General features: G+C 34.9%; 1 protein-coding gene and 1 long non-coding RNA gene across 2 annotated transcripts; one reads left to right on the forward strand and one right to left on the reverse strand.

The window, feature by feature from the left end:
* The first annotated feature begins 5,602 nt into the window (after window positions 1-5,602).
* Window positions 5,603-8,001, forward strand: LOC144446694 (uncharacterized). The gene is made up of 4 exons (XR_013481972.1): window positions 5,603-5,676; window positions 6,223-6,329; window positions 6,690-6,819; window positions 7,313-8,001. It is a non-coding gene; the product is annotated as an uncharacterized LOC144446694 (long non-coding RNA).
* Window positions 8,002-10,350: 2,349 nt separating this feature from the next.
* Window positions 10,351-26,754, reverse strand: LOC144446499 (RRP12-like protein). The gene is made up of 27 exons (XM_078136272.1): window positions 26,569-26,754; window positions 25,597-25,811; window positions 24,982-25,065; window positions 24,372-24,448; window positions 23,596-23,818; window positions 22,839-22,977; window positions 22,240-22,367; window positions 21,567-21,757; window positions 20,693-20,804; window positions 19,662-19,841; window positions 19,149-19,327; window positions 18,480-18,601; window positions 17,792-18,019; window positions 17,339-17,490; window positions 16,638-16,799; window positions 16,006-16,164; window positions 15,616-15,805; window positions 15,098-15,205; window positions 14,465-14,622; window positions 14,127-14,218; window positions 13,544-13,711; window positions 12,885-13,054; window positions 12,396-12,598; window positions 11,999-12,062; window positions 11,610-11,686; window positions 10,960-11,042; window positions 10,351-10,600 (listed from the first exon to the last, which is right to left on the reverse strand). The coding sequence occupies exons 1-27, from the start codon at window positions 26,702-26,704 to the stop codon at window positions 10,492-10,494; spliced, it is 3,909 nt and encodes a 1,302-aa protein (XP_077992398.1). The 5' UTR covers window positions 26,705-26,754; the 3' UTR covers window positions 10,351-10,491.
* Window positions 26,755-26,985: the final 231 nt, after the last annotated feature.

A 26,985-nucleotide genomic window follows, 5' to 3' on the forward strand; every position in this document is an offset into this window, starting at 1 on the left:
TGCAATGTGTTAATTGGGCAAATAACCCGTAAGTTTGTTGAAGGATTAACAATCTACTAATTAATGCAAAGTTGATAAACTCTGATAAGACTGCTAACGGTAGGAAATCGGTGGAAAAACAGTGAGAGGAAACATATATACATTGTTCATTCGTCTTTAGGCCACAGGCCAAAATGACAATTACATAATTTAATGAAAAGCAGAATGCAGTATAACAGGTTGTAAAATGTTGTAGAAACGTATCAACTTATCAAGCAATATCAGGCATCCATATACAATTCTTGTCTTAAATCCATAGCTTTATAAATAAATTTACTAAGATTCCTCAACACAGTTGTGGACTTAGACCTCAGCAAATTATAGAATTTAACACGGGTTGGAAAACATCAAATTTTGATATAATGAACATACAAGTGTGAAATGATATTCGTCTTCAATACCATCTAAACATATTTCACAAATCGTATCACCAAGAATTGAAAGAAAACTTGTGTCGTCATATGGTATATAGTCAAGATCTTCTGAAATCCTTGTATTAAAGTCACCTACGAGCACATTATATATTTATTGAAATCTGTGTTCAATCGAATTAACTCATTTTATTTAATATTTATACACATCATTTTCATTATCTTACACAGATGAACCCTCCGGTGGAATGTACACAGCACCAAATAAAATATCATTTTCAGTACCAAAATAATCTGCGCTTAAAGTGGCTATATGGATGAGGATTTGGTATTTATTTTTCCCATGGCTTCCAAGTTGAAAAATCAATGTGCAACAACATATGCCAATTCCTTGTTTGTAACTCAATAAATTGCAAAAATACTAATAAATGTGTAAAATATTTGTTATTGTACGTACAATATCTCTCTTTGTCATTGTGCGTACAATAATAAACGATTTTACACAGTTTTTGTCTTAAGTTACAAACACAGACTTAAACAATATTGTTTCACACTATTTTTGTTAAGTAGGAAGTCATGAAAAAAAATCGTTTTATAAATTCAAAATCCAAAATAAATACCCAATCCTCATCCATATGCCACTTTAATACCAGCGATTGGGCTCATTGAAACTCCTACAATTACTCCCCCACTAGGTCTACCTTTTGAACCCCCCTTTCTTTCCCTTGTGTATGAAAATATCGTAAACTGTGGAAAATATGTGCTGATATCTTTACATGTATCTCGTGTAAGCCAAGTTTCAAGAAGGCAAAAAATATGAAAATTTGAACAATACTCAATGAAATTATTATCCCAGAGATGAGTTGTAAGACCCCCTACTTTCCATAAACATGAAACTTATTTCCCTAGATGCATGTATACTACCCTCATTTATATTACGGCCCTGGCCTGACCGCTATATATCTCACCAGACCCTGTTGAATGATAGAGTCGTTTCGTCATAAATATAAACAGTATTGCCTCCATTTCAATAACTGACTAGTTTCTTGTAATTCACAAACGATTTAATACCCTTCCCTCTAAGTTCTTTCCTTTTTTTTCTCAAACGACTTCTTTCTTATTTCTCTGGTACGCTTTGAGAAATCTTCATCAACGTATATCTTTGTGTCTTTCAGTTTTTTTCTCTTTTTGATAATATTTTGTCTAAATTTGTCCTTGAATTTATAGCACATTGCGACTATTGGTCCGAGTCCTCTAGCACGTCCTCTTGCACCGGCTGTAAGTCTATGCACCCGGCCTCTCAAATTCAACATTACTATCCATCAATTTGTATCGTATCTTCTTCGAGATCACCTAACTTATTCATCTTCGTTTTTTTTTTTCATCAGCTGTATGCTTTACCTCGTTAAGTGCTATTTCCAGATTCGACAATTTTGATTGAATTCCGTCAATTTTTGTGTTTATTGTCTTCATCTATCTCTCATTTCTTATCATTCGTGTTACTTTCAATCTCCTTCAGTAAAGTCATAAATCCGACTAATGGAAGTACCTGGAGATGTTTACACTCACTGCACAATGTGTTAATTGGGCAAATAATCCGTGAGTTTATTTTGTTGTTGTTGAAAGATTAACAATCTACTAATTAATGCAAAGTTGATAAGCTCTGATAAGACTGCTAACGGTATGAAATCGGGGGGGGGGGGCAGTGAGAGGAAACAATAGTTATGATGGCAATATTTAAAACTTTTTTATTTTAAATGTAGAGAAAATAAGAAAATAATATTAGAAATCAGAATAACCGCTAGAGCAAAATTAACTATTCGTCCTGTTCCCTGTTCTAGTATGTTGAGTATTCACAAACATCGTCCAGGAACGGTCACCAATGGAAGTTGACAGAACACTGGAAATTGGACAGGTCATTTCTTCGCGTGAGGGTTTGACCTATCGCGATTGGTTTCCGAATCAGATAATCTTTATCAAACCTCGGAATAAATATAATAGAGGGGAATGAAACCTCTGGATGTAAATAAGTCTGCCATGTTTTTTTTAAACGAATACAAGGTATAAACTATGGGAAGCCGTTCAGGCCAAAAGTATTTTTTTATTTTTGCTATAGTATTTTATATTTTTCGTACTTACAAACTAATTTTAACAGTTTATGTACTTTTATTCCATGTTCACATTGTTTTAATTGAAATAAGTTTGCATTTATTTGAGAATATTGTTTTATTTTTCGTCAAACCAGAATTATTTTAAGGATTATATATAATTGAAAGTCAAAATATATTTTTTGTTAAAGTTTTTTATTTTATTTTTTAAATTCAAAAAAAAATTTCAACTTTTTTTTTTTTTCTTCCCAACTTTTTTTTTTGGCCGAGTCTGCTGACAGGCGCCGGTGCAGAGCACGTCGTGCTCGTACCCGGCGCCTGTCACGAGTACGAGGCGTGACCTTTGACATCCATTACGACGTGTTCCGGCGACGAATGTGAAGCTACCATCATATTCATATTCATCTTCACGTTCACGTTCAAAAGTTGACCTCTACGCTCAATGATAGCTTCACACGTTCATCATCAGATTCGAAGTCTCCCAAATGGGTACGAACATGCGTTCGGCAAATCACATATCCTTCATTGACAGGTTGAAATCATGTGATTGTAATTAATTTTCATTTGACTTGCGTGCATTTGCATGCTCTCTTTTTATTTTTGCCAGAGTATCAAATTTGCACCATGAACTATTGTTGTCATGGACCATATTTTTTACAATCAATTGTGTTGCCCCTCCCCTATCAAGGGAACTACATACATTGTGATAATTGTGGTCTTGACAACACTATTTTGACAATTTGTGTAAATTTCACCAGTGTTAAGTGTTAAGTAGGGTTTCAAAGATAGCGGGAAATCAAAACAATCCATGACACTAAGTGGCCAAGTGATATCACCTTGTCACTTGATCTCACGGATTCAAAACACACCCATCCAGGCCGTATTTTATTACATTACTCATACAGGTTATTTGTACACCCATATGATATACTGATATTTCATTTTCAAAGATATGGGAAAGGCATACTAAACATCCAAATTAGTTTTTTATATGACAACAATACTTTGATACTCTGACAAAAATAAAAATAGAGCATATGTGATTTGCCGAATGCGTGTTCGCACCCATTCGGAAGACTTCGAATCTCACTGATGATGAACGTGTGAAGCTATCGTTATATATTCACATTGAGGGTGGAGGTCTACTTTTGAAAGTGAAGATGAATATGAATATGATGATAGCTTCACATTCGTGTTTTGGCGTCAAATACACGTTCTTATTACCTTCGAAATTGATCGCTCAAACATTATATCAGATCTCAAAACTCTTAATTTACGTGTGATAGTATCTGTTTTTTCCAACAACCAGCGACTTCAGCCGCGTACGATCCATGTGCAACGGGTAAAGGTATTTCCAATGGGTCAGTCAGGTACTTCTAGTACGAGCGCACATGTTGACGTCGACCTGCTGTATTACATACGTAGACGTGTTGTTCTCAACTTTTCATGATATATGCATGTGTACTCAGAACACCAAGAGAATGTATACTACAATGTACGATGAAGTAAACTGAATCTTTACAACAACAACAACAACAACAACAACAACAAAAACAACAACGACGACGACGACGACGACGACGACGACGACGACGACGATGATGATAACAAGGCGATAAAAGCTGGTTTAGGTTGATATGTAATACATCAGGTCGACATCAACATATGCGCTCGTACTAGAAGTAGTACCTGACTGACCCATTGGAAATACGCCTTCACTTTTCCTCACGTTTTTGTTCCTAAAGCTGTTTTGCTCACGCTCACAGTATAGTGTACCATCTTATTTCAATTCTGGTCAGTTTCACAAGAATGAATGTAATTGTTATTGATGCAACAAACTTTAGTTGTTTTAGATTAACTACCTTTACCCTTTGCACATGGATCGTGTCTTACGTACTACATCATGTAATACATCATACATGCGGTCATAACCTTAACGTGACGGTGTACACATGTGTGTACGCGGCTGAAGTAAATTAACAGTTTTGAGATCTGATATAATGTTTGAGCGACCAATTTCGAAGGTAATGAGAAGGTGTATTTGACGCCGAAACACGTCGTAATGGATGTCGAAGGACATGCCTGTCACGAGCACGACGTACTCGTGACAGGCGCTGGTCAACAGACTCGGCCAAAAAAAAAAGTTGGGAAGAAGAAAAAAAAAAAAAGTTGAAATTTTTTTTTGAATTTAAAAAATAAAATAAAAAACTTTAACAAAAAATATATTTTGACTTTCAATTATATATAATCCTTAAAATAATTCTGGTTTGACGAAAAATAAAACAATATTCTCAAATAAATGAAAACTTATTTCAATTAAATTAATGTGAACATGGAATAAAAGTACATGAACGGTTAAAATTAGTTTGTAAGTACGAAAAATATAAAATACTATAGCTAAAATAAAAAAATATTTTTGGCCTGAACGGCTTCCCATAATAAACCGACCTATTCAACAAAACGAACGAATAACTGTATGTGTAAATCCGCATTGCCGAACACCACATCTTTGTCTAGACACGTGTTACTTGTCTGTGGTCTAGAGAATACCAAAAAAAATCTTGTCAAAAGAAAACAATGCAAGTTTGTCATCGCCGTCACGGTAATGGGGCATGAAGTGTAATCTTACAGTGAAAATATACATAAATTTGAACTTGCCAGTTATCACAAAAAGAATACAAATAATTTTTAATGAGATGTATTGCAAAAATCTTCGGTCCTAACAGTAGAATTTTGTATTTTTTGGCGGCCATTGTACACACAGTACACACACAGTACACCTGACGATATAGTATAGTAGATTCCTTCGGTTATGGTTGTGGTAGTCATAGTATTGTAATATGTATGGCAATTGAGAATGGAATTCAATAAACATATTGTATGTTATTTTTAAACGAACATATACCAATGATGGTCACGTGATGCTCACACGATGATTTACACATGTCAATCACTGCTTTCCACAATGATGACGTCACGTGATGACGATTTTAGCAACCAAACAGGTTACGGTATATTGATTGGTGGAAAATATGACTTGGTGTCAAAGGAGAGTATAAAAGGAGACCAAATTAAACTTTTGACATTTTCTGAACAAGTACGACATTCATCGTGAAGAACGCTACAGTTAGCTTATACTCATCCTTTTGCGGAATAAGGTAGGTGCTCCCAACTTTTCACTGTTTTCTTTTTTCCGTACTTTTTTCCTCTCTTGTATATCCAAACAACGTCTAAAATCTGATTTTCCTCTGAAAATTTGAAATTTTCATGTTTGACTGAATCTGTCAAAAGTTTCTCATGTCCCGCCCTTCTTGAAGATACAAGCATTCATGCCGTGTTCCATGTTTCATTCTCCGAAAAAAAGGAACCACAACTATCTGTTGATTGTTCTGGGTTCTTTCTTCATCTAATCACCGAAAAAACGGTAAAATGTGAGTGACTGCCTCAAAGTGTTGGAAGCGGTGTAACAATCGAAGTCACAGAATGACAGATTGGTCGAAAACGTCAAAGTTTGATCGATCGACAAAAATGTCCTTATATTACATTGTATTCAGTTCAAATTTGGTCGGCAAAAGTTTCCCGCCATCCAACAACATACTTAGCTATGCAATCAATTCCAGTAAACTTTCTATTTGCCAAGTTTTGGTCGGCCAAAAATTATCGCAATCTAGCAATTATATCGATATCGTTCATTTCATTCACAGGTGAATATTTACCAAGATGAACAAGTCTCTCATCGTTATACTGGTGGCTCTTACCATTCTTACATTGACTGTAACAGCAGATGAAGCGGGCAGTGGCGAAGCTGAAGGTTAGTGGCTTAGTCACGTATAAAAAGTATATATCAGTGTTCTCAAGGAGTTAGAGTTACAAAATACTGTTCGTATACGTGGGATCATTGCTTGATAATACTGGGTATGTGTATAGTTTTACTGCGATCTCGATGGAATGAACTTTTTAGGACAAATCATTACAGTAAAGATCAGTTAATAACTAAATCGAAAGTACCCGAGCAACACAGGCCTTATCCATATCTCAGACTACTGAGTCCAAATCCATTATTCCATATATCCATATATTGGATTTGATCGTGTTCGTACGATCGTGGCGCTGGCCTGATATATGTCAGGTACATTATATATCTAACGTACCCCTTCCATTCCTATCGCAGCTGCAGCAGAGCCTGGGTTAGGTGAAGAATTATCAGAAGGTGCAGTTGGAGAATCAGAAGGTTCAGGAGAAACTGCGGAAGATGGCAGTGGCTTAAAGAAATGAACTTTCCTTCGGTGAATATGTTACAGGTTAGCCGATATTACGTTTAACGTTTATATTGAATATGTGCGGTATCTTTTATTAGATAGTCTATGTTCGATCTACATTATGTCTTTTAGTATAGTTTCAGACCACTATGCTGACCACATGTAGACCACTGGTCTGAGATCTCGTATCAGAAGTGTACAGAATAGCCTGGTTTATGGACATTGATAGTTATGTACGTGTACAGATGTTGGTTTATTTGGTAAATTATCTAAATAAACGCCTTCAATATATCTCCTGTCTTAATAGCTAGCTTGCATCATATTGACCAACACAGAACAATATCGATTTTGTTGTGCGTAGAAGTAGTGAAGTGAGCTTGAAAATGTAAAAAATGCGAGAAAACGCTACTCCAACTGAGTAACATCAAATTTAGCGGCAACATGGCGACTTATATCTGGGACACCCAAAACAAATTACGGTTGTCTTTGTTCGACGATAAAAACTTACAATATTTTCTGTGTTTATTTTTTTCAGATTTGGGATACTATTGGCTTATTTACAAAGGGTTGAAGAAAGCTATCTGAAGAGTTGACCGCGTTCTGTACATGATTTCGTCACGGTCTTTCCCGTTATGTATTTTCACTGTATGTATATTACCTATCATGGGTTGAAAATTTAAAAAATATCAGTAATTTTTGTCACTCTCTAAATAGAGCGACTTTTAGTTTATAATTAATGTTAATTAGGTCTCAATTAATATCGCTTACAAAGCTGTTTCAAAATTAAAACAATTGTCTAATTAATGAGTTTGACCAAAAATGTTTGTCATGATAATATGGGGTAATAATACAACATGGGTTTGGCACAGTGAGTTAAAATTGTTTAGCGGGAACAAAAATCTCAATTTGAATAATTTGACCATATTTAGAATACTTCAAAAATAGAGAGACAAACTGGTATGTGTTTACAGTTCCTATTACATGTATCAACTACTTATTGGACCCTGTTAATTGGGTAGTTTTTTGAGGACATTTCAACTAAATTTAACCATATGACAATGTTGACTATTTCGGCAAAGAGCTCAATAATGAGAGTGTATTCACCATTACTTGACAAAGCCTTATTATATGGACTATTTTATCGTTTGACGTTAGTTGTTTATCACACCTGCTACCTTGTAATTACATCGTTGCTATGGTATTAGACAATAAAGTCGAACTCCCTGTACATTTCGATCTCATTGTGTTTATTGCATTTCGTATTTATGACTGTTAATGTATTGTATGATATGACATAGACAAAACAAATGATCAATGATGTATGATGTATGCTGGCCGCATAGCTTTACTGCCCCTGATTTTAAATTACCACCGTCACTTCGTTGTTAATCTGTCAGACATGACTCAGGTCAGATAGATACGTCGTGTCGCCCCGCCCTCACCGGCCTCCTCTCTCAGAGGATTGACCGATGTGTGAGGGCGCCCCGTCACGGCGTACTTTACAGACTGTATGGGGTGATACAATGACCACCAAGATCATGCACCCAACAATAAAGCGACTAAAGCTATGCGATGTTTAAAGATCTAAAAACTACAACATCCCTTTTATAACCAGCCCTCAGAGTAAATCTTGTTTGTAAGGCGCTACAGTCCGTTTCATCGGCTATGCTTGATACAACCACACAGAAACCAATGAAAAACTGTACATGCTACAATTCGAGTTTAATAGTAAGATTGAATGAATGGAGTTTCTTGCGATAATTTGTCTATAGGAAATGAACTAATGTGCGACCATGTAGACATAAAACGTAGACATCACAACATCGGTGCACATGGCATGTGTCTGCATTCTGTTGCAGTACATTTAAATTCATTTAGACAAAATGGGTAACACAAAATTGTGATCTTGCTTTAGTGTAGAAAATGCAGTTTCCTACTGGTTTCTACGTGGTTTTATCAAACAAAGTCGGCAAACGATAACTTGAATAGGCTGTATTTATCCTATTCAAAAAGGCCCAGAAGGCTAGTAGAGTGAAAACATAACGTGCACACCTCAAGCCTTTTAAAAAAAAAAATTGGTTCAGTTACTCGACCCCACCTAGTTTTTCACTGCCGACCCTAAACTTTTTTAACGTATTCGAGAAAAAAATAATAAAATCGCGAAAATTGTGAAGTCTGGCAAGAAATACTGGATGCGGAAATTGACATCAACTTAAAAAGACAATATAGATAAGAACTTCCAATCTATAATGGCTGTACATTTGATGAGAAAAAAAAACAATAACACAGGGACCACATAGAAAACAACGGAAAACATAACTACCTGAACTAGACACTCACATATGAAAAAAAAAGTTTAAAAAAAATATATAAAATCTACCTTCCCCACCTATTCTAAAATTGAGCGTAATCGGAACCACAAAATATATTTTGTTAGGTGTCATGTAAAATCATCCTTCATCCTGACATTGTCTGAGGATAGTATTACATTGAAGGAAACTATACACATGACTTTCATGGATATATGCTATACAACCTGGTTTTACTTGAATACAAAATATATTGACACTTGGTTCACATTACATTTGAAGCCAACATTTAACCAAAAGAAAATACAGTGCAAATATTCAGATTGAAAACTGGAAAAAAAATACTTTGTCAGAAAATGTAAGATTAAACTGCCATGGCAACAAAAAATTCTTTATCCCAAGTTCACACTTGATCTCCTATTTGAGGTGCTTACCAGAGGGGTTGTACACCATTAGGTATATGATGATCTAACAGATATTGTCATGCAGGTAACCCCTACACTATGTCTGTTGCTTACCAGAGGGTTTGTACACCGTTAGGTATGTGATGATCCAACAGACATTGATGTACAGGTAACCCCTACACTATGTGTGGTGCTTACCAGAGGGGTTGTACACCATTAGGTATGTGATGATCTCACAGACACCGTCATACAGGTAACCCCTATTCTATGTGAGGTGCTTACCAGAGGGGTTGTACACCATTAGGTATATGATGATCTAACAGACATTGTCATACAGGTAACCCTTACACTATGTGAGGTACTTACCAGAGGGGTTGTACACCATGTACTGTATGCGATGATCAACAGACAATAGACAACGAAGAAACTTCCTTGTCTGTAAACCAACATTGTCATACATGTAACCCCATACACTATGTGACATGCTTGCTTTGGGCTAAAGAAAGCTGGGAATGGAATTCAATAACGCTATTTTCTGAATTCTTAAAAATAATCAAAACCGTTTGCCAGCTCTCGTATTGCTCTGTCTGTAAAGACAAAGTTTTCAACATCTTGCCACATGAGGACTGCTATCAATTCGAAATGAAGATATTGCAAAACACTCATACATTTACACTACAAACACAACTATCAATATTAGTTTGGGTAATGAATTTATTCACCTGATGTAGTATCGTCCTCTGTCAATAAAGACAAAAGTTTTCAACATCCTGCCACATGAGGGCTACGATCAATTCGAAATGAAGATATCGCACAACACTTGTATTATACAACACAGACAACTATCAATATTAGTTTGGGTAATGAATTTATTCAATTCAGAATTTACAATAAAATTCAATCTACAAATAGATAAAGTTATGTCAGTCTTCACTTCTTCCTACATGTCACACATAAATGATGTGCAATGCAAGATTTTTCATCAATGAATGGACACCAGTTTATTTACGGCCTTTTCTCTTCTGAGCATTCATCTTCCGTCCAATACTAGCTCCTTTCTTAGCTGCCCCAACGATATTTTTCCATTGTCCGGCAGATTTGATCTTTTTCCTAAACAAACAAAACAAAACAAGTGTCTTGAAACACTGCTGTGTATAAAACATAAAATTTATTTTCAGTTTTGTTTTTATTTTACCCATTCATATCTGATAACTTTAGGATGTCATGACTATTTGCATTTTTAGAAGAAATTGTGTTTTCATATATTATTACTTGTGGTAAATATTGAAGTCTGAGTTAAAATTAAATCATCGGTACCTATATATACATGTAAAAACTCTTTTTTGCGAGACAGGTTTGTGAGAATATGCACATGTTCTCTGATTACAAGATACCATTTAACCTTCATACTTACCATAAACAGGTGACCAAACACCTTCAGCCATACTGTTGCCATGGCAATTACTCACCTTTTATTTAGTTGTTTGAAATTCAATGGTAGATATGCAAATGGATCAGGTTTGCCCCTTCTCTTCATGTCACCACCAGCTTTCTGTTGTGTGCAAAATGAGAGGGGTCAGGGGTCAAATCAGGCGAGGTTGGCTCTTTGGACAGAGACTGTTTGGCCTTACTGTGCTATACTAATATATTTCCTATGAAGTATATTGTATTTGTGCACTGTTCAAAAAGTGCAAGATACCTGGAACATGGTGATGTAATCAATCCTGGAATAATCTGTCTCTTGATATTTGAAATAGAACATCAGAGTCACTCTGAATTCTTATTCTGTTTAGTTAGAAGCAGTCTACATCATCACAAATAATTCCATAGTTTTTATGTTGTGAAAGATATATAGCAAATAAATGCATATTTTGCAATGGCTCAATACAGCTATTGCCAAATCTCACTGTACACATATGAAGTCCATAGAATAGATTCAGGTGAATGTTATTACTACAGGCTTCACACACATTAAGTGAAATTTACAATAGGTGCATCATTACAGCACATAATCAAAAATGATATAATTTTTAACGAAGTGGTAGTAGTTGACATGAATTGAAATTCACTATGTACATCATGAGTTGAAGACCTTGATAATGAAGTACTCTTCACTGACCTTGGCTTTGTATTCAGTTCCTGGTTCTTTCTGTCTCTTGGCAACTTTGACAGGTCGGTGAATACCACTACCACCAGCTAAGGGGAACAAGGAAAAAACTTGTTATACATGTGTCTGTATTACTTTGTTTTGACAAATGGACTTATAAACCTACATTGCATACTCTTGGTCAACAGTGTATATGTGTTTATTTAGAAGGCCACTTTATTGCTGTTTAGTTCCTTACATTTGCATGAAAAGCTTGTTTAAGTCCATACTTTGTCATTCATTCATTCAAGACCTGGTCCAAAGTTACAATTTTCCACACACACACACACAGAGTACAATTTGTTATACTTGCCATAGACAAGTTACACACTTAATACTACAAATTGACTCCATGTACTTACCTTTATATTTTGTTACCATATCATCATCAGAATCGCCGTCATCAAATTTACGCTTACGATTTGACTGATGGGTAAAAAGAATAAATCTGTTGGTAAATTTCACCCTACTGCAATGAAATGTGAATTTTTAATAATTTACACAGTAGAGTTGTATCCTCCCCTCATTTTGTACCCTATCACCCCTCCAATTGACTTCTATCACCCAGTTACATGTGGTCAACTGAACAGACCAAGGTAGAACCTAGCCTAGCTACCGGATCTCAACCTGTACAATGAAAGCATACACATTTCTTGTATTTATGACTGGTACCTTACCACCCCCACAATTCATTTGTATCACCCAACAGGCAAGTGATAAATAGAACAGACCATAAAAAACTAGGGATGCATAGCTAACCTTTGGAGGGGCAGCTTCTTCCATCAATTCATCCAAGTCATCTAAACCAGCGGGCACTTTTCTCTTTTTTCCTTTCTCTTTTTCTTTCTCTTCTTCTTCATCATCTCCCTCCGTGATGATGAATCTACCATCAGGTGCCAGTTTAAAGTCATGTTTGATACCCGATTTACCCTTATCAATACCAGCTGCACTGGGTTTGGTTGCTGCAATGCAAAACATAGAAACATGTGACTGTGATGCAAGCAGTCAATTTGTACTCAAAATATATACTATGCTGTCTCACAATAACATACATTAATTGTTACACACACACACACACACACACACACACACACACACACACACACACACACACACACACACACACATACACACACACACACACACACACACACACAATTACAGTTGCTACAGCAGTCATAAAATCTGACGATTTTCAAAAAAAAAAAAATGATTTTGTGAGAGGGGAGACAGTGACAAGCATCTTACCAAGTACTCTTTTAGACACCCCAGGATCTAAGAAATCTAAGGGTGCCTCATCAGCATCCTCTTGTAACCATGCAGCACTTTTCTTTTTCTTTGCATCCCTATTTCTCTTTGTTGGTTTCTCTTCTTCCTCCTCCTCTTCAGAGTCAGTATCTTTCAACAAATCTTCAATGCTGTAAGTTAGAACAGTTTACATCATAAAATGGGAATATTTGTGTTCAAATTTAACAAATGAAAATTTTTAACCAGATACTTGTTTTTCAAGACTTCCAAAGTATCCTTCATAACATCATGATTTAGCTAATTAAGATCTTGTTACTTTACATTTCTAATAATTAGTAAAGCCATAACAAATTTTCTCGTTGTGAAGATTTGGTCTCCTTGACTTACCAAATTTGAAGCCACAACTTCTCAAAAATGACACTGATAGTTTCTGTTAGAAAGAAAGCTGTCTGACAGGTCAATAATTTGCAGTTTATGGCCATGTGAGGGCGTGCTACATGAACAAAAATTTCCTCAATGTCTTGAAGTGTTTAAAATGGAGAAATATGGAAAATCTTTGATAATTCACAACACAATTTGGTGGTCTGAGGCAAGTTGCAAACTGATGATGGCGGTGGCGGCGGTGGTGATGACAACGATGACAAGAACAACGAACTTACCTTTCTACTTTAGGTTTACTTTCTGTAATTTCTTCCACGTCATCATCTTCAGATGTCTTGACAGCTTCTTTGATTGCTTTACGTTTCTTATTCCTTTCTTGTATCTTCTGAGTATTTTTCATCATCTTATGGTAACTTTCTGGTACCATTTTGTAGATGACTTCATACCTGCAATTATCAGATGGTAAAATACATGTATTTACAGATTAAGTTAAATCCTGACTCTCACAAAGAGAATAGATATATCACAACTACTACATATTGAAACAAATTTATTCATATACAAACCATCAATTGTACAAATTCTTAAAAACTAATAATAGATATTTAACCCTAGGAATCTTAGCATATCATGTTTCTCTAACTTTAGTAAATCTATGTGATTACACCCAAAAAACAGGATGTCAGGTTTAACATGAAAGATTCATTTCTTAAAAAAAAACCCAGATATTATACATTTATGATATTTCCTACAGTGTTGTGGACAAATTTAAGTTGCTCTAAGGGATAACCTTGGCTATCAACAAGACATAGACAACTGTATATCAATGCTGGTTTGAGAATAGCTGTGATGTAAACTTACCCAAATTTCTTCATAAGTCTACCAAAGAGTTGTTTGACCTTAAATCTGAAGTGGTGTTTACTATCACTGTTCCAAGTCACCATACTGTCAATCTGTGTACACAAACAAGTTATAGAAATGAACTTGACACCCTAAACTATTGTATGACATTACACCAGATGAAAACTTGGGTTTTCAATATTTCTAATTTTTTAAATGCAAATCAAATCAAATTACTAATTTTTGTGACCATGGCAATATGCTAATTCATTATGAAGTACAAATCAAATCAAATTACTAATTTTGGTAACCATGGTGATATGCTAATTCACGATGAAGTACAAATCAAATCAACTTACTAATTTCTGTAGATGTTGTGCTAAAGCTACATCAGTCAGTACGGTGATGAGAACTTTTACAAATCCCAACGCTGACTTGACAATTTCTCGATTACGAGACTTCAATAAAATACAAATATTGTCTATCAGTTCACCAACCAGACTACTTGCAAGTACATCTATCAAGAAAAAGAAAACAAGTACTATTATATCATTTGAAATGTAAAAGTTTTTTTCAAAACATATTTCAATCTTGTAAAATTGTTGCTAATACCATATATGCAGGTTTTAATTAGCATTTACTTCCAGAAATCACACCTGGCTTGAATTTCCCTCTATTTCAACAAATTGATTGACAATCACTAATTCAACATAATCTCACAAAATTAATATGTGATCTATAATGATATATTATAAGTAAATCTTTTGCTACATTATCAGTTAGAAAAATTGTGATCGGTAAATTTGTGCAAATTTATTGGTAAGAAAAACTAGTGTGACCAATACATTTTTGTATTATTATTGGTCAGAATATGTTTCTACAATATCTGATAAAGTATCACTTGATTTCATATGTTATCAGAAAAAAATTTACAACATTATTTTACAACGTATTTGGTTCATTACTATATGATCAGTTGTGACAGGACTTACCTTTGTATTCATACAGTAGTCTTGTTAATGCCACAATTGTAGCACTGACCATGGTTGGAGATTGTACTAAACCTGCTGACACCATTTGGATGTAGTCTCTAATACATTCTGAAAAAAAGAAAAGAACACAAATGAAATCTAAACCAAATTAGATCTACTGGACATTAAGTATTCTTCTCTAAATATGAACATTATAAGCAACGGATTTCAAGATTCCTTTCATTGTTCCCTTTGCTTTTTAACCCCCCCCCCCCCAAAAAAAAAAAAACAAAAAAAAAAACAACAACAACAACAACAACAACAACAACAAAAAAAAAAAAACAACAACAACAAACACACATCCCCCACCACCACCACAACAACAACAATACATAAAAAATATGTTGGTGCATAGCATGACAAATTCATTGGCCTAACCATTTTGGTTGAGACAGTCAGTCTATGGAAAACATGAAGTGTTACATCTGAGAAATCTAGTTTTTTGAAAAAAAAGAAGGGTGACAGTTTTAACACCATACCTTGTTTAGTTTTATCACTGCATCGTATCAGCATATTACCAAGTTCAACTAATAAAGTGAATGCAGCTTGTCTTGCCTTGATACCAACTTCCCTGGTACATAGAATCACCTCTCCTACTATAGCTTCAGCCAATTCAGTTGGTTCACTGGGTAGCCTCTTTACAAGGTGGGTCAGACATCGAAGTCTTGGCTGGAATGGATGGAGAAACAATGAATTTCTTTGCACTAAATTGTGTGTGTGTGTGTGTGTGTGTGTGTGTGTTTGTGTGTGTGTGTGTGTGTGTGTGTGCGCGCATACTTCAATATCAAAAATCTGTTTTTTTGAATGCTATATCAATTGCACTTGGATGAAATCAAAAGCTTCAAAAAGGAATAAAGTGATAAACTTACTGCCTTGGATGCTGACACAGACGATGACAATGCTTTGAGTAGTATCTCTTGTAACCCTGATAAATTGTCTTCTACAAACGTCTGACTGGCGTCGGAAGAACTTCCACAAATCTCTTCCAAAATACGATAAGATTTCTTCTGCAGTGTTTTATCATGACGCTGTAATAAATGTATTATAAACTTATCAAAATCTGAGACTCGGTGGACATATTTTTCTTGACGCTGTTTGACACACAGTTCAATCATTTGTCCAACTTTTTGTCACATTTAGGAAGTAATTTCTAGGAACTCATGGAGTTATTTTAGATGCTTTTGTTAACAGCTTTCAGTACTGCCATGTGATTGGCTAGTATCAGTCTTCATATTGCCCACTCTAGGGCACCCTTATATGTGACAAAGTTGGCAACCAGAATATGCCATATTTATTACAAGTAGTCAACCAATGTACATGCGTAAGATTTACAGTGTCAAATTCAAAGAAAAGGACTTGAATATACAGTACATTTTAAAAATGGCATATTTGCATCTCAATATATCATATTAATGTAAAAGAGTGAGTGACAATAAAGGGAAATATCAAAGCAATTTCTTGTGATGAAATATTTGGTAAGAAAGATGTGTAAGTTTAATACCTGTAGGTAAGGTGTTATGGTCTTGTACACCATATTTAGTCTGTCTACATCTACAAATGGAACCATAGACATACAGAGATCCATCACAGCATGTTTGACCAATGATGTCACATCAGATTTAGTCAATTTTTCTGCTGCTTTGTCTAAGAAACCATTCACAAGCTGAAAAAAAGAAAATGAAGAATTTTATTTTAAGATGAAGACTCATCTAAGTAGATTAATGGTTACCAATAAATTAAAACTTTGTTGTGCACCAAAATACTTGAATAAATCCTAGCTTTCAAGCAGAGTCCTAAAGTCTTCGTCAGGAATGTGAAGTCAGGTTCTTTACACATGCAAGACTTCAACATACTGTCCCATACAGGTGATAAAATTTACCAGCACCACATCTCTGTTTCGAGATGGTTGTCATGTTCTGATGTACATAGCTTCTTTGATTCCCCTAACAAGCCTGTATGGTTTCTCTATCCAAGGATGGAAACATTTTTTGATAGCTGCTCTTCTCAAAAACTTGAAATGAACAAATCATGTCAAAACAAACACATGTTGTAGACTGAAGCTGTTCTGTAGTCTGGTATGACGTATTTTCTAAAAATTCAAACAAGTCAAAATTCACCGACTGATTGTAAGTGACCATAGTCAGTGATGTAAGGTGTAAACTGTAACTCAGATGTGACTGTCTGTTTCCATGGTAACCTTACCTTGGTATCAGTGATAATAAGGTACATTTTGATAGTTTCCAGAGCTGTGAATCTTGTAGTATCTCGTTTGTCGGTGTCGACTGTTGTGTAAATGTTAAATAAAATGGGAAGGAAATTCTTGCCAAACCTCGCAACTTCTGCTTTGTTTTCCTCTGCAAAAATAAAAACAGGAAAATGGCTTTCAAAAAAAAAATGCTATCAGAGAATTGCAAGTAATCAGAAAAACTACTTGAATATGCCAAGTCAAAAACTACTTGAATAAAGTAAGACAAAAATTATGCAATTTTTAAAAAAAATGGTTTTATGGTTATAGTGAACTATTGCACAAATACATTTTCACACATATATGGACACCATGACGGATAATCCCCACTGAATTTCATCATCTTTGCCAAAAATTAGTTTGCTAAAATGGAAAGAATCACCTCGGCCATTTTAGAGATTATTACTTACCATTATTTAGATTTTTACTGATCAGTAACCTAATAGCACTACAAACATCAGGTCTGAGATCTGCTCTTTCATTCAACACACTGCCCAAAATACGGGCAATACTCTTAAAAGATTGGACTAGGTCTGTAGGACTGGTACAAAACCCTGGCAATAATGACCATACTTGTGATTGTAGAATATCATAGGTTTTACTCTCCACCATTTGACCACTTTGTAGCAGTTCTAAGGCTGAAAAGAAACACATTGAAAAATACAGTTGAATGGTATAGCAAATCAGATAAATCATCGACCAAGGTTGTTCATTTTCACATGTTGCTCTCAAACTATGGCACTCTTTGCCAAATTGGCATTCATCAAGCCTCCAGCCTGGATTGTTTCAAAACAAAACTGAAGACTTATTTGTTCACCAAAGCCTATGGTGTGCTTTAGCCATTCAGTGTTACTGAACAAAACATTATTCTGGAGATTAGGACTATAGGGATTTGACTGATGGCAGAATTCTAATCTGACGAGACTGTATGACTGAATCAACCATATAAAAAATGTGATAAACTTATTTGGATCATGAGATTTCTACTTCACCAAGTCTCTACATACAACTTAGTGCCTCTATCTATCTACAGTAGACTACTAAAAACACTATATACAACGAAGATACCACAAGTTCATCAATAACATAAAAACTTACATTTTGTTTTGAGTTTGGAAGCAAGTGGAAGGAAATATTTGATGAAGAACTGTAGTTCAGTTTGTCTAATGTTGTCTCTTAGTACGGGTATCAACCAACTCCTTGGGAAATCATAATTATCTCTGTTGAAGTGAAAAACAGTGAAGTATGGTTATGAATGTCTGCAGGGTGTCTTACATTTATAACATCAATACAGCTCTGTCTTCGTTGTACAAATTGCTATGTGAAATGCAACGTCTGAACTGGCAACACATTTGGTTTGACTTTGTAACATGTAAATTAAAACATACCAGAAGTAATACTTTGCAGACATCAATTTATCAGTAATGGCTAGCATCAAAAGATGAAGCAAGTTTTTGGTGGATAATACTAAATTGAGATAAAAATGGGCGCCATTGCAATGTATTGTCAGATTATTGTTATCTATACAATGTTATCTATACTGGTATTTGAAGTGTCATTATTATTTCACTAAAATACAACAACAATCAACTTGTATGTGAAGGTGTGTATGTTTACAACGTTTTTTTGTAAGACTTAAGCATCTCCACAGATCTGAAACATTAAATCCCATTGTGTGTGTTGTGTATGTTTGTTTGTTTTTTGGACTTGTTCATCTCCAGTGAGCATCTAAATCTAGTTGTGTGTTTGTTTGTTTCTTAGACTTACTCATCTCCAGTGATTTGTAACGGCACAGCATCTAAAACCAGTTTTGGACCCATACTTCTAATAGCCATACCTATGGCCTTATCTAAGTCATAAATAAATGGGAACTGGTGTGTACTTCTCAAATCAGCCATTGATTGTAGACATTTCCTCATCATTGCATGACACTGTTTGCCAAGAACCTGTGCGTATACAATATGTAAAGATTATGATAGTGAGTTACTAAGTTCAGGACAGTTTAATAGGCCATAGATTTTGAATAGCCTTGTTGTTTCTAAGGGTATTTTTTGGCATGATAAAAAAATGAGCATTGTCAAAATAAATTTCCAAAAATGTTTTTAATGATTGAAGAATACCTTAAATAACAAACTTGGTTATCAATTTAACAAAAAATTTCTTGATAGAGTGTTACATTTTCACTTTTCTTGAATGAATTTTGTTTATCTTATTGGTGAACATAAGACTATCTTATTTTAGTGTTCAGAACAAAACACAGAACCCATTCCTGAGACTCACCTCAAAGAAGACCCCAAGTATTTGTAGTACAAGTCCCCATGATGCATGGTATTTATATGCTAGTCCATTTTCAATTGTTTTAAACATTTTATGAGCTGATGTTAGAGCTCCAGCTGGGGCATTTTGCACTTCCATTCTAAGCCTATCAGCTGCTGGCTCAACACATTCATGTAGTAACTCCTGGAAATAAAAGTAAAAACACACCCATCAGTCATTTTGCATAGCATGAACTTCAAGGACAATATTTTGAAGTTGATTTTTTAAATGAACATGTCTGCTAGGTGATACTACAATATATGTACAAAATATTACATTGTATGCTTGAAAATATGATGTATCATTTTTGTGCCATGTTTATAGAAATCAGTTGTGTCGCACTACAAGTTGAGACATCGTTTTGCAACAAATTTGAAGAAATCTGTCAATATATTATAGTCTTACTATATTTATGTCAAATATGATGAAATCTAGCAATGTACAAATACAACTGAAATGTATTGCTTTGTGCCAAGTTTGAAGAAATTAGTCAATTGAAGAAATTAGGCAATGTACAAGTGTACAAAAATCAAACATACATGCTCACACTGAAACACACATCACTACATGTACTGTAAGATGGACTTCACAACAAATGCGCCATCATGTGGAGTCAATCTTGCGTGATCCATTTTGCTCAGAAACTATAATAACTTTAGGAGATTTTAATCTGTTCTCTTTTCATTCTGCCTTTCCCTCTGATTCTTGTCAAAGTCAAACCTTATCTCACAACATGTTTCACTTCTGATTTCTAGGTAAAAAAGAACTCAGGATGTAATTCTCAGCATTACCACTTTGACAAACTATTTTGGGGGGGAAATGTTGCCATCAAAGAAAAGAAACAATTGAATCTACTGACTGAAAAAGTGAAAGCACTATAATGGTCTCCTTTGGACTGTGATCAGGCAAAAGTTTTGTTATCTTGTCCAGGAGAATATTGATGTGGATGTACATTATGACATCATACACACAAACATAGTTTAATAATATGTTACCTTCAAAGCATCACTTGCTGCCTGTGTTATTTCTCTCTTCTCTGATGCCAAACATTTCATTGCTGTACCAAAGAGTCTGGGTAAATGACTTACACATAACCTTTCATCTAACCTGCAGAGAAAAAACAATGTCAGATTTTGTCAACAGCATACAGAAGATAAATAGAAACAGAACTATGTAAACTTAGGTATAGAAACCTTGCATAAAGATGCTATCATTGTATGTGCTCTAACACATAGCAGCAGTATTGAGTATACTCAGTAAATTTATATATAATTGAATTTTCAATACCGAGAACTATTTGACATATTTTATACATTAAATCATGAATCTGGAGGACAAAATTAAGATTCTATCTGACAGACAGTCCACAATTTAAATTCATCAGGTAGTAAATATGCTTGCATATAATATACTACGGTAGTCTAGAGGCTATCCATTCTCATGTCTAGCTCAATGAGGAACTGAGATAAAATTTCAAATTTAACCACAGCCACTCACACAGTCATTAACACCATGTCATTGTTAATCAATCACAGAATTCTGCCAAATAATAAGTTACTACCTTAGTGTTTATTGTGGCAGTTACAAAATGTCCCAATATGGTACATACCAGGACACTACTTATACAGTTTACATCATTCTAACATTTGGTTCATGATTTCTCACTCAGCTAGACGATGTGAAGCGAGAACTTGAGATAGCCTCTAATCTGATAAAATGTAAGCACATATTTTATTTTCCCCCAGTCACAGTTGTTTATGACCAAGATACTCCATGGTCTATATCAACAACTGTTCAACAGACTGTGGACTTCATATGAGTCTGACCATGGAGGTATAAGGGGAGACAAAATATAATAGAGCCTCCCACCTTTGTAAATTACAGTGTGCCTTATCCATGACTGCCAACCATGCTAATGTCGGTTGGACGTCACTCTCACTGGGTTGGTAATCATACAATGCATTAATCAGCTGGGCATTCATATCAGCTGGTAAACTAGTTGATTTTGGTTTAGCTGTAAACATTCCATGGAGTGCCTGCATGGCACATGAAGTTACCAGCTGAAATAGACATATTGAGTACATGTATTATGGTACATATCACATTTCAAGTATTGTAGTTTGTGCAAAAGACTGAAATAAAAATAAAACTCTATTTCTATATTCTTGTTTGATTGTTGTTTTAATACTCCACTGACTCCATTCTAGGTTAGTTTTGTTCAACCAAGGAAAATATGAGTGACCTAAGGGGCGTTGTCACTACAGATCACTAGACAAGTAGTGACTAAACCTAAAGTCACAAGAATTGTCCAGTTGAATGAATAAAAACTATTGGTGAATAACATAATTATACCAGCATTGGTAATGTTACAGAAAAATTGGGGAAAATAATGGTAATTTTGAATGTTTTGACTCATATTTTGAACACAGCAGAACCAGTGACGTAATGACACGTTTGTCATGACATAGGTCGACCAGAGTATATATTCCATATTTCTTGTTCAACTTGGCTCGGGCATGGTATAAATTATAATCTAACTTACCACATTACTCAGAGTCATCACTCTCAGCATAGTTTCACAGGTTGACTTTAGACTAGTTTGTGGAAACACAGCTAAAATATCTTTCAGCAATCCTAGCACATGCAATGTGACATGGCCTTCACCACTACCTAAAGAAGGTAAAGAAATACAAGACTAGAATCTTACACAATGCATCCAACAAAATTTTCAAATATTAATAACCATCTTTTTAAATTGTGACATTTAATCCTCTCTCCATGGGAGGTATTTGTTTGTTCACAAGTAATTACTACTTGGGATGAAAACCAAAATTGTATACCAACTGGAGCTTTAAAATGAGTTAGGGTCTTAGCATAAAGTCTTCAGAACTCCAACCTGCAACCCGACCATTGGGACTTACAAATAGTGCTTAACCCCTCCCAAATCCTTCTACACAGTAACATACTGTTGTGATTTGAAGAAGCTGACAGATATGTTTAACCTGGTATCACGCATACAAGTTTTTGATGTTGTTTTTAAATAAACAGTCCACAGTTTTCATAAATGTTCATATGTAGAGGGTATGGCATTGTATCACAATTTCATTTCACACTGATGTTATGAGATCTAATGTCACATACCTCCTGTGGTCTCCATTTGTTGAATACAAAATTTAGCAGTGGTAGAAGCAGCAGGGTGGTATGGTGGTGATTCGCCTTGTGTCATAAACATACTACCTTTTAATATTGCACACACAGCGTGATGAGCAGCTTTCCGTACCTGGTTTGAAGAATGAAAGCAATATTAACATGGAGTTCAAAACTATATACCTTGATCATCAGCTTCCAAATAATGCAAAATTTTGAGTTCCAGTACTCCATAGCAATTATCCCAAAGAAGGATACCTAAGATGAATCTCATTCTGATTCTAATTCCATGCAACTTTGAAGTTTCTTCCATGAATGATTCTGATTCTGATTCTACTCAATGTACTTGGTGAAGCAGACCAGTGCATGATAATTCTGCCGGAATCTATTCATACATACCAGTAATTGTTCACTGTTGCCAATCTTTGTTGGTTTGTTACTGTCAATTTGAAACCTAACGTCACACTCGGAGAGAATGAATTTTTACATTTCAAGTAACTTTTATGGTTCCAATGTTAATTACATTCTATTGAAAATACTTGGCAATTTTCTTTGTGACTTTTCCCTATTTATTTGAATTTGAATTCTTGTAAATTTTTGATAAAGTACAAATACTAATTTTGTGTAAAAATGGTATCCACCATTTAGAACACGATTTGGGAACTGTACATCAGTCAACATTGCACATCTTTGTCAACAGCCTACAAAAGAATCCAACAGCTGAAAATAAAGTGCTAACTTTAATACTAACCTTTGGTTTTGGATGGATAGTGAAGCTGAGAATACCATGATAGACTTGCACTGTGGATGAGTCATTCCAGACAGCAATTTCTTGTACTCGTAGCATGGTGGCCAAACAAGACAATGTCGATCTTAGAAGTGGCGTCACTGTGCTGTTACCGTACTGTGCTAAGATGTCTAGTAATGGTTTACTCACCATAGAAAATCTACTCTTTAAGACAGGGGGTGCCACTCTGAAAACAAATTTCAAAATGCTGCTACAGTCAAACTCTGATTATCCACATTGTTTGGTCATTCAAATACAGTATCATGTCCTAAAAATTGTTCATAACACGTTCTCTTAATGTACCTCATGCATCAGACAATCGGTCGCCTTATTTCTATATATATGATGTTGATAAATATAATGAACAACTCAACTACATTGGTACAGTATTTGATATTATGTTATGTAGACAACTTGGGAGTTTGATGTGTCCATTTTTCATGGTGTTTCTGGCACAGGGAAATTATGCCCCACCCACAAAGGCGATTAACCAAACTGACTGCATATCTGAACAAAATCCATGTCCCTGGAGAGGTTTGGATAATCACTTGTCTTGAATTTAGTCTGTTTCCATTTATCTTGTATTGTAACTGTAGTTTTTGAGGATTGTCTTTTATTTCTATGTATATTTGTTTTAGGGTCCACGTTTATAGGTGTTTGTCACCTGTGTGGACAAAACTTGTCAAAGTTAAATAAATAAATAAAACACATTTTGTAAATCACTTATTTATGAATCTCACCTCTTTAAAACCATATTCAAGAGATACAAAACGGCGGCTTTAGAATCCTCGGTATCAACTGAATCTAGCGTTGTCATCTAAATCAAATAAAAACAAATATTGAATAAATTGGACTGTGTAATCACCTGTAATCAAGATAATGTAAACACTAAACTAGATTGAATCATAGACCCTACACAAAAGTAGGTCTATGGTTGAATGTGTGGCCACTTGAAGAAAGCTTGCTATCAGAAACACCACCCTACTGTGAGTGTAATTACATAAACCTCCATTGATAATAGTTTACGTTCTGTGTTAGTTCCCACATAGCTGATGTGCCATTGTCATGAATTATATTGCTTTGTATATGATTACAACTTCAAAGTTGAGTGTCTGATCCTGGTCATACGAAGACCAATACATTGTACCAAGTTCAAGTTTAGAATCATTCACCATCCACACTAGTCTTGTTGTAAGACTTCGGCTCTGTACTCGAAAGGTTCCCGAACAGAAGCTGATGATGACAGTACTTTTGGCAAACCATCGACAATACCTTACATGCTATGCGACCTGTGGTCACTTTCAAAGTTAGAAAAATTGCCTGAGTCTAACAGCTAGACTACATACTTACCAAAGCAGCAAAATATTCCGTTTCTGTCTCACTTCCACCTTTTGACCTTATGACCTCTGTGACAGCAGCTAACACAGCACAGATCTACATTAAAATGAAAAACAAAATTTGCAAACAAATATGAAAACATGTAGATAATACAAATATCATAACTTACAGTTTTATCAAGTACAATATTCAATGCAACAGATCAAAGGATAGCCTACATCATATAGACAAATATTGACAACTAGATATCTGGTCACATTTTGAATATGCCACCTACTCTGAGATATGCAGGTTTGTTATAACTAACACGTTTCAGTTAAAAGTAAACAGTACTGCCTACAAATTGAGTAACACTGTCACTATGCCAACATTAAACCTTGTATTTTTTACTGCATCTTTTTGAAATTTATTTTTAATATAGATATAATATTATGTGAATACATATGTGTATGTTTGATGGCATCAGTAGTGTAAAATATTCTTACATAAAAGTACAACTAAAACAACACTATTTGTACATGCACTGTAGAAATACGTACAAAAAACAAGAGTAGTTTCACAGCACAGCTCGGCATTTGTTTTCCATTTGAGCAAACCAAAATTGCAAACTGGAAACAAAGTATTCACCTCTTTATGACTGGCTGAGTTATTGTCCCAGAAAGTTTTGACTCTATCAAATGTAGGATTAGTGCAGTCACTTAGTCCACTCATAAATGTACCATAGGTCTTGTCACTGCTTGTATCCCATGATTTCTTATCAGCATCTTGTATGTCTATGTCATCAGTATTAAGAACAGCTTCATCATGACGTTTCAATGCTTTTTGTGTTAAACCACTTCCTCCTACAGAAAAAACAAAATATCTCACATCAAATTGTATAGAGCGAGTTCTTCTCTCTCGCTGTGTGTGCATGTATGTATGTATGTATGTATGTATGTATGTATGTATGTATGTATGTATGTATGTATGTATGTATGTATGTATGTGTGTGTGTGCATGTATGTACATACGTATATGTATGTAGTATGTATCATACATATGTATATGTATATATGTGTGTATGTATACATGTGTTCGTATGTATGTATGTATGTATGTATGTATGTATGTATGTATGTATGTATGTATGTATGTATATGTATGTAGTATGTATGATACATATGTATGTATGTATGTATGTATGTATGTATAATCATGGAAGTATACTTCCACATGGTATAATCTATGCATGATACATCTACCTATGTATCTCTCTATGTATTTAACGTTATGTACATCTATACATATACATGCATGATGTATGTTCATATAAGATTATAAGAACAAATGATTTTTGATCAAACATTAAGTCCATAACAAGACTTTTGATACTTCAAAACATTGTAAATTTATCCAGTTATTTTTGTAGATACAAAAAAGATACCGGGATGGCGTTATCATTCAATCTGTTATTGACATTTTTATTTATTATTGATGGGACAACCGTTCTGAGACATCCCAATAGTATAAATGTACTTCAAACATGTATTTCACTGGAAAATGTTTTACAATGATCACTTGACTGCCATTTTTAAAACAGGGTCGAGAATGTATAAATACCTGAAGTTGTTCGATGAAAGAAATGGCCTTTTGCTGCCTCTCTATGTGATTTGGACACCGGATTTGTACTACTACTATGTCCTTTTTTCCATCTCTTCGCTTTGCCACCTTTAACGCGTCCAGGTCCACGTCCCATGACTATAATTTGTACGAAACCTTACGCCAGTGTAATGGTCAGCTGTGTAACTTCGGCCATGTGCGAATGATTGCAACACATGTGCTAGGGAGTCGAGCCCTTTAACTCACCAGATAAAGTACACATGAAGATGATTGGTCCAACACTTAGTTAAAATTGTATGAGAAATAAACCACGAAAATGACGTTATCCAATCACCAGATTCTATTTTACAATCTTTTATATATGGCCATATATTTTTCATGCAAATTTAATGCTGAAATAATCATAAAATAATCCCA

The sequence above is a fragment of the Glandiceps talaboti genome, chromosome 15, assembly GCF_964340395.1.
Source record: "Glandiceps talaboti chromosome 15, keGlaTala1.1, whole genome shotgun sequence".
In the NCBI taxonomy this organism is placed as follows: domain Eukaryota; kingdom Metazoa; phylum Hemichordata; class Enteropneusta; family Spengelidae; genus Glandiceps; species Glandiceps talaboti.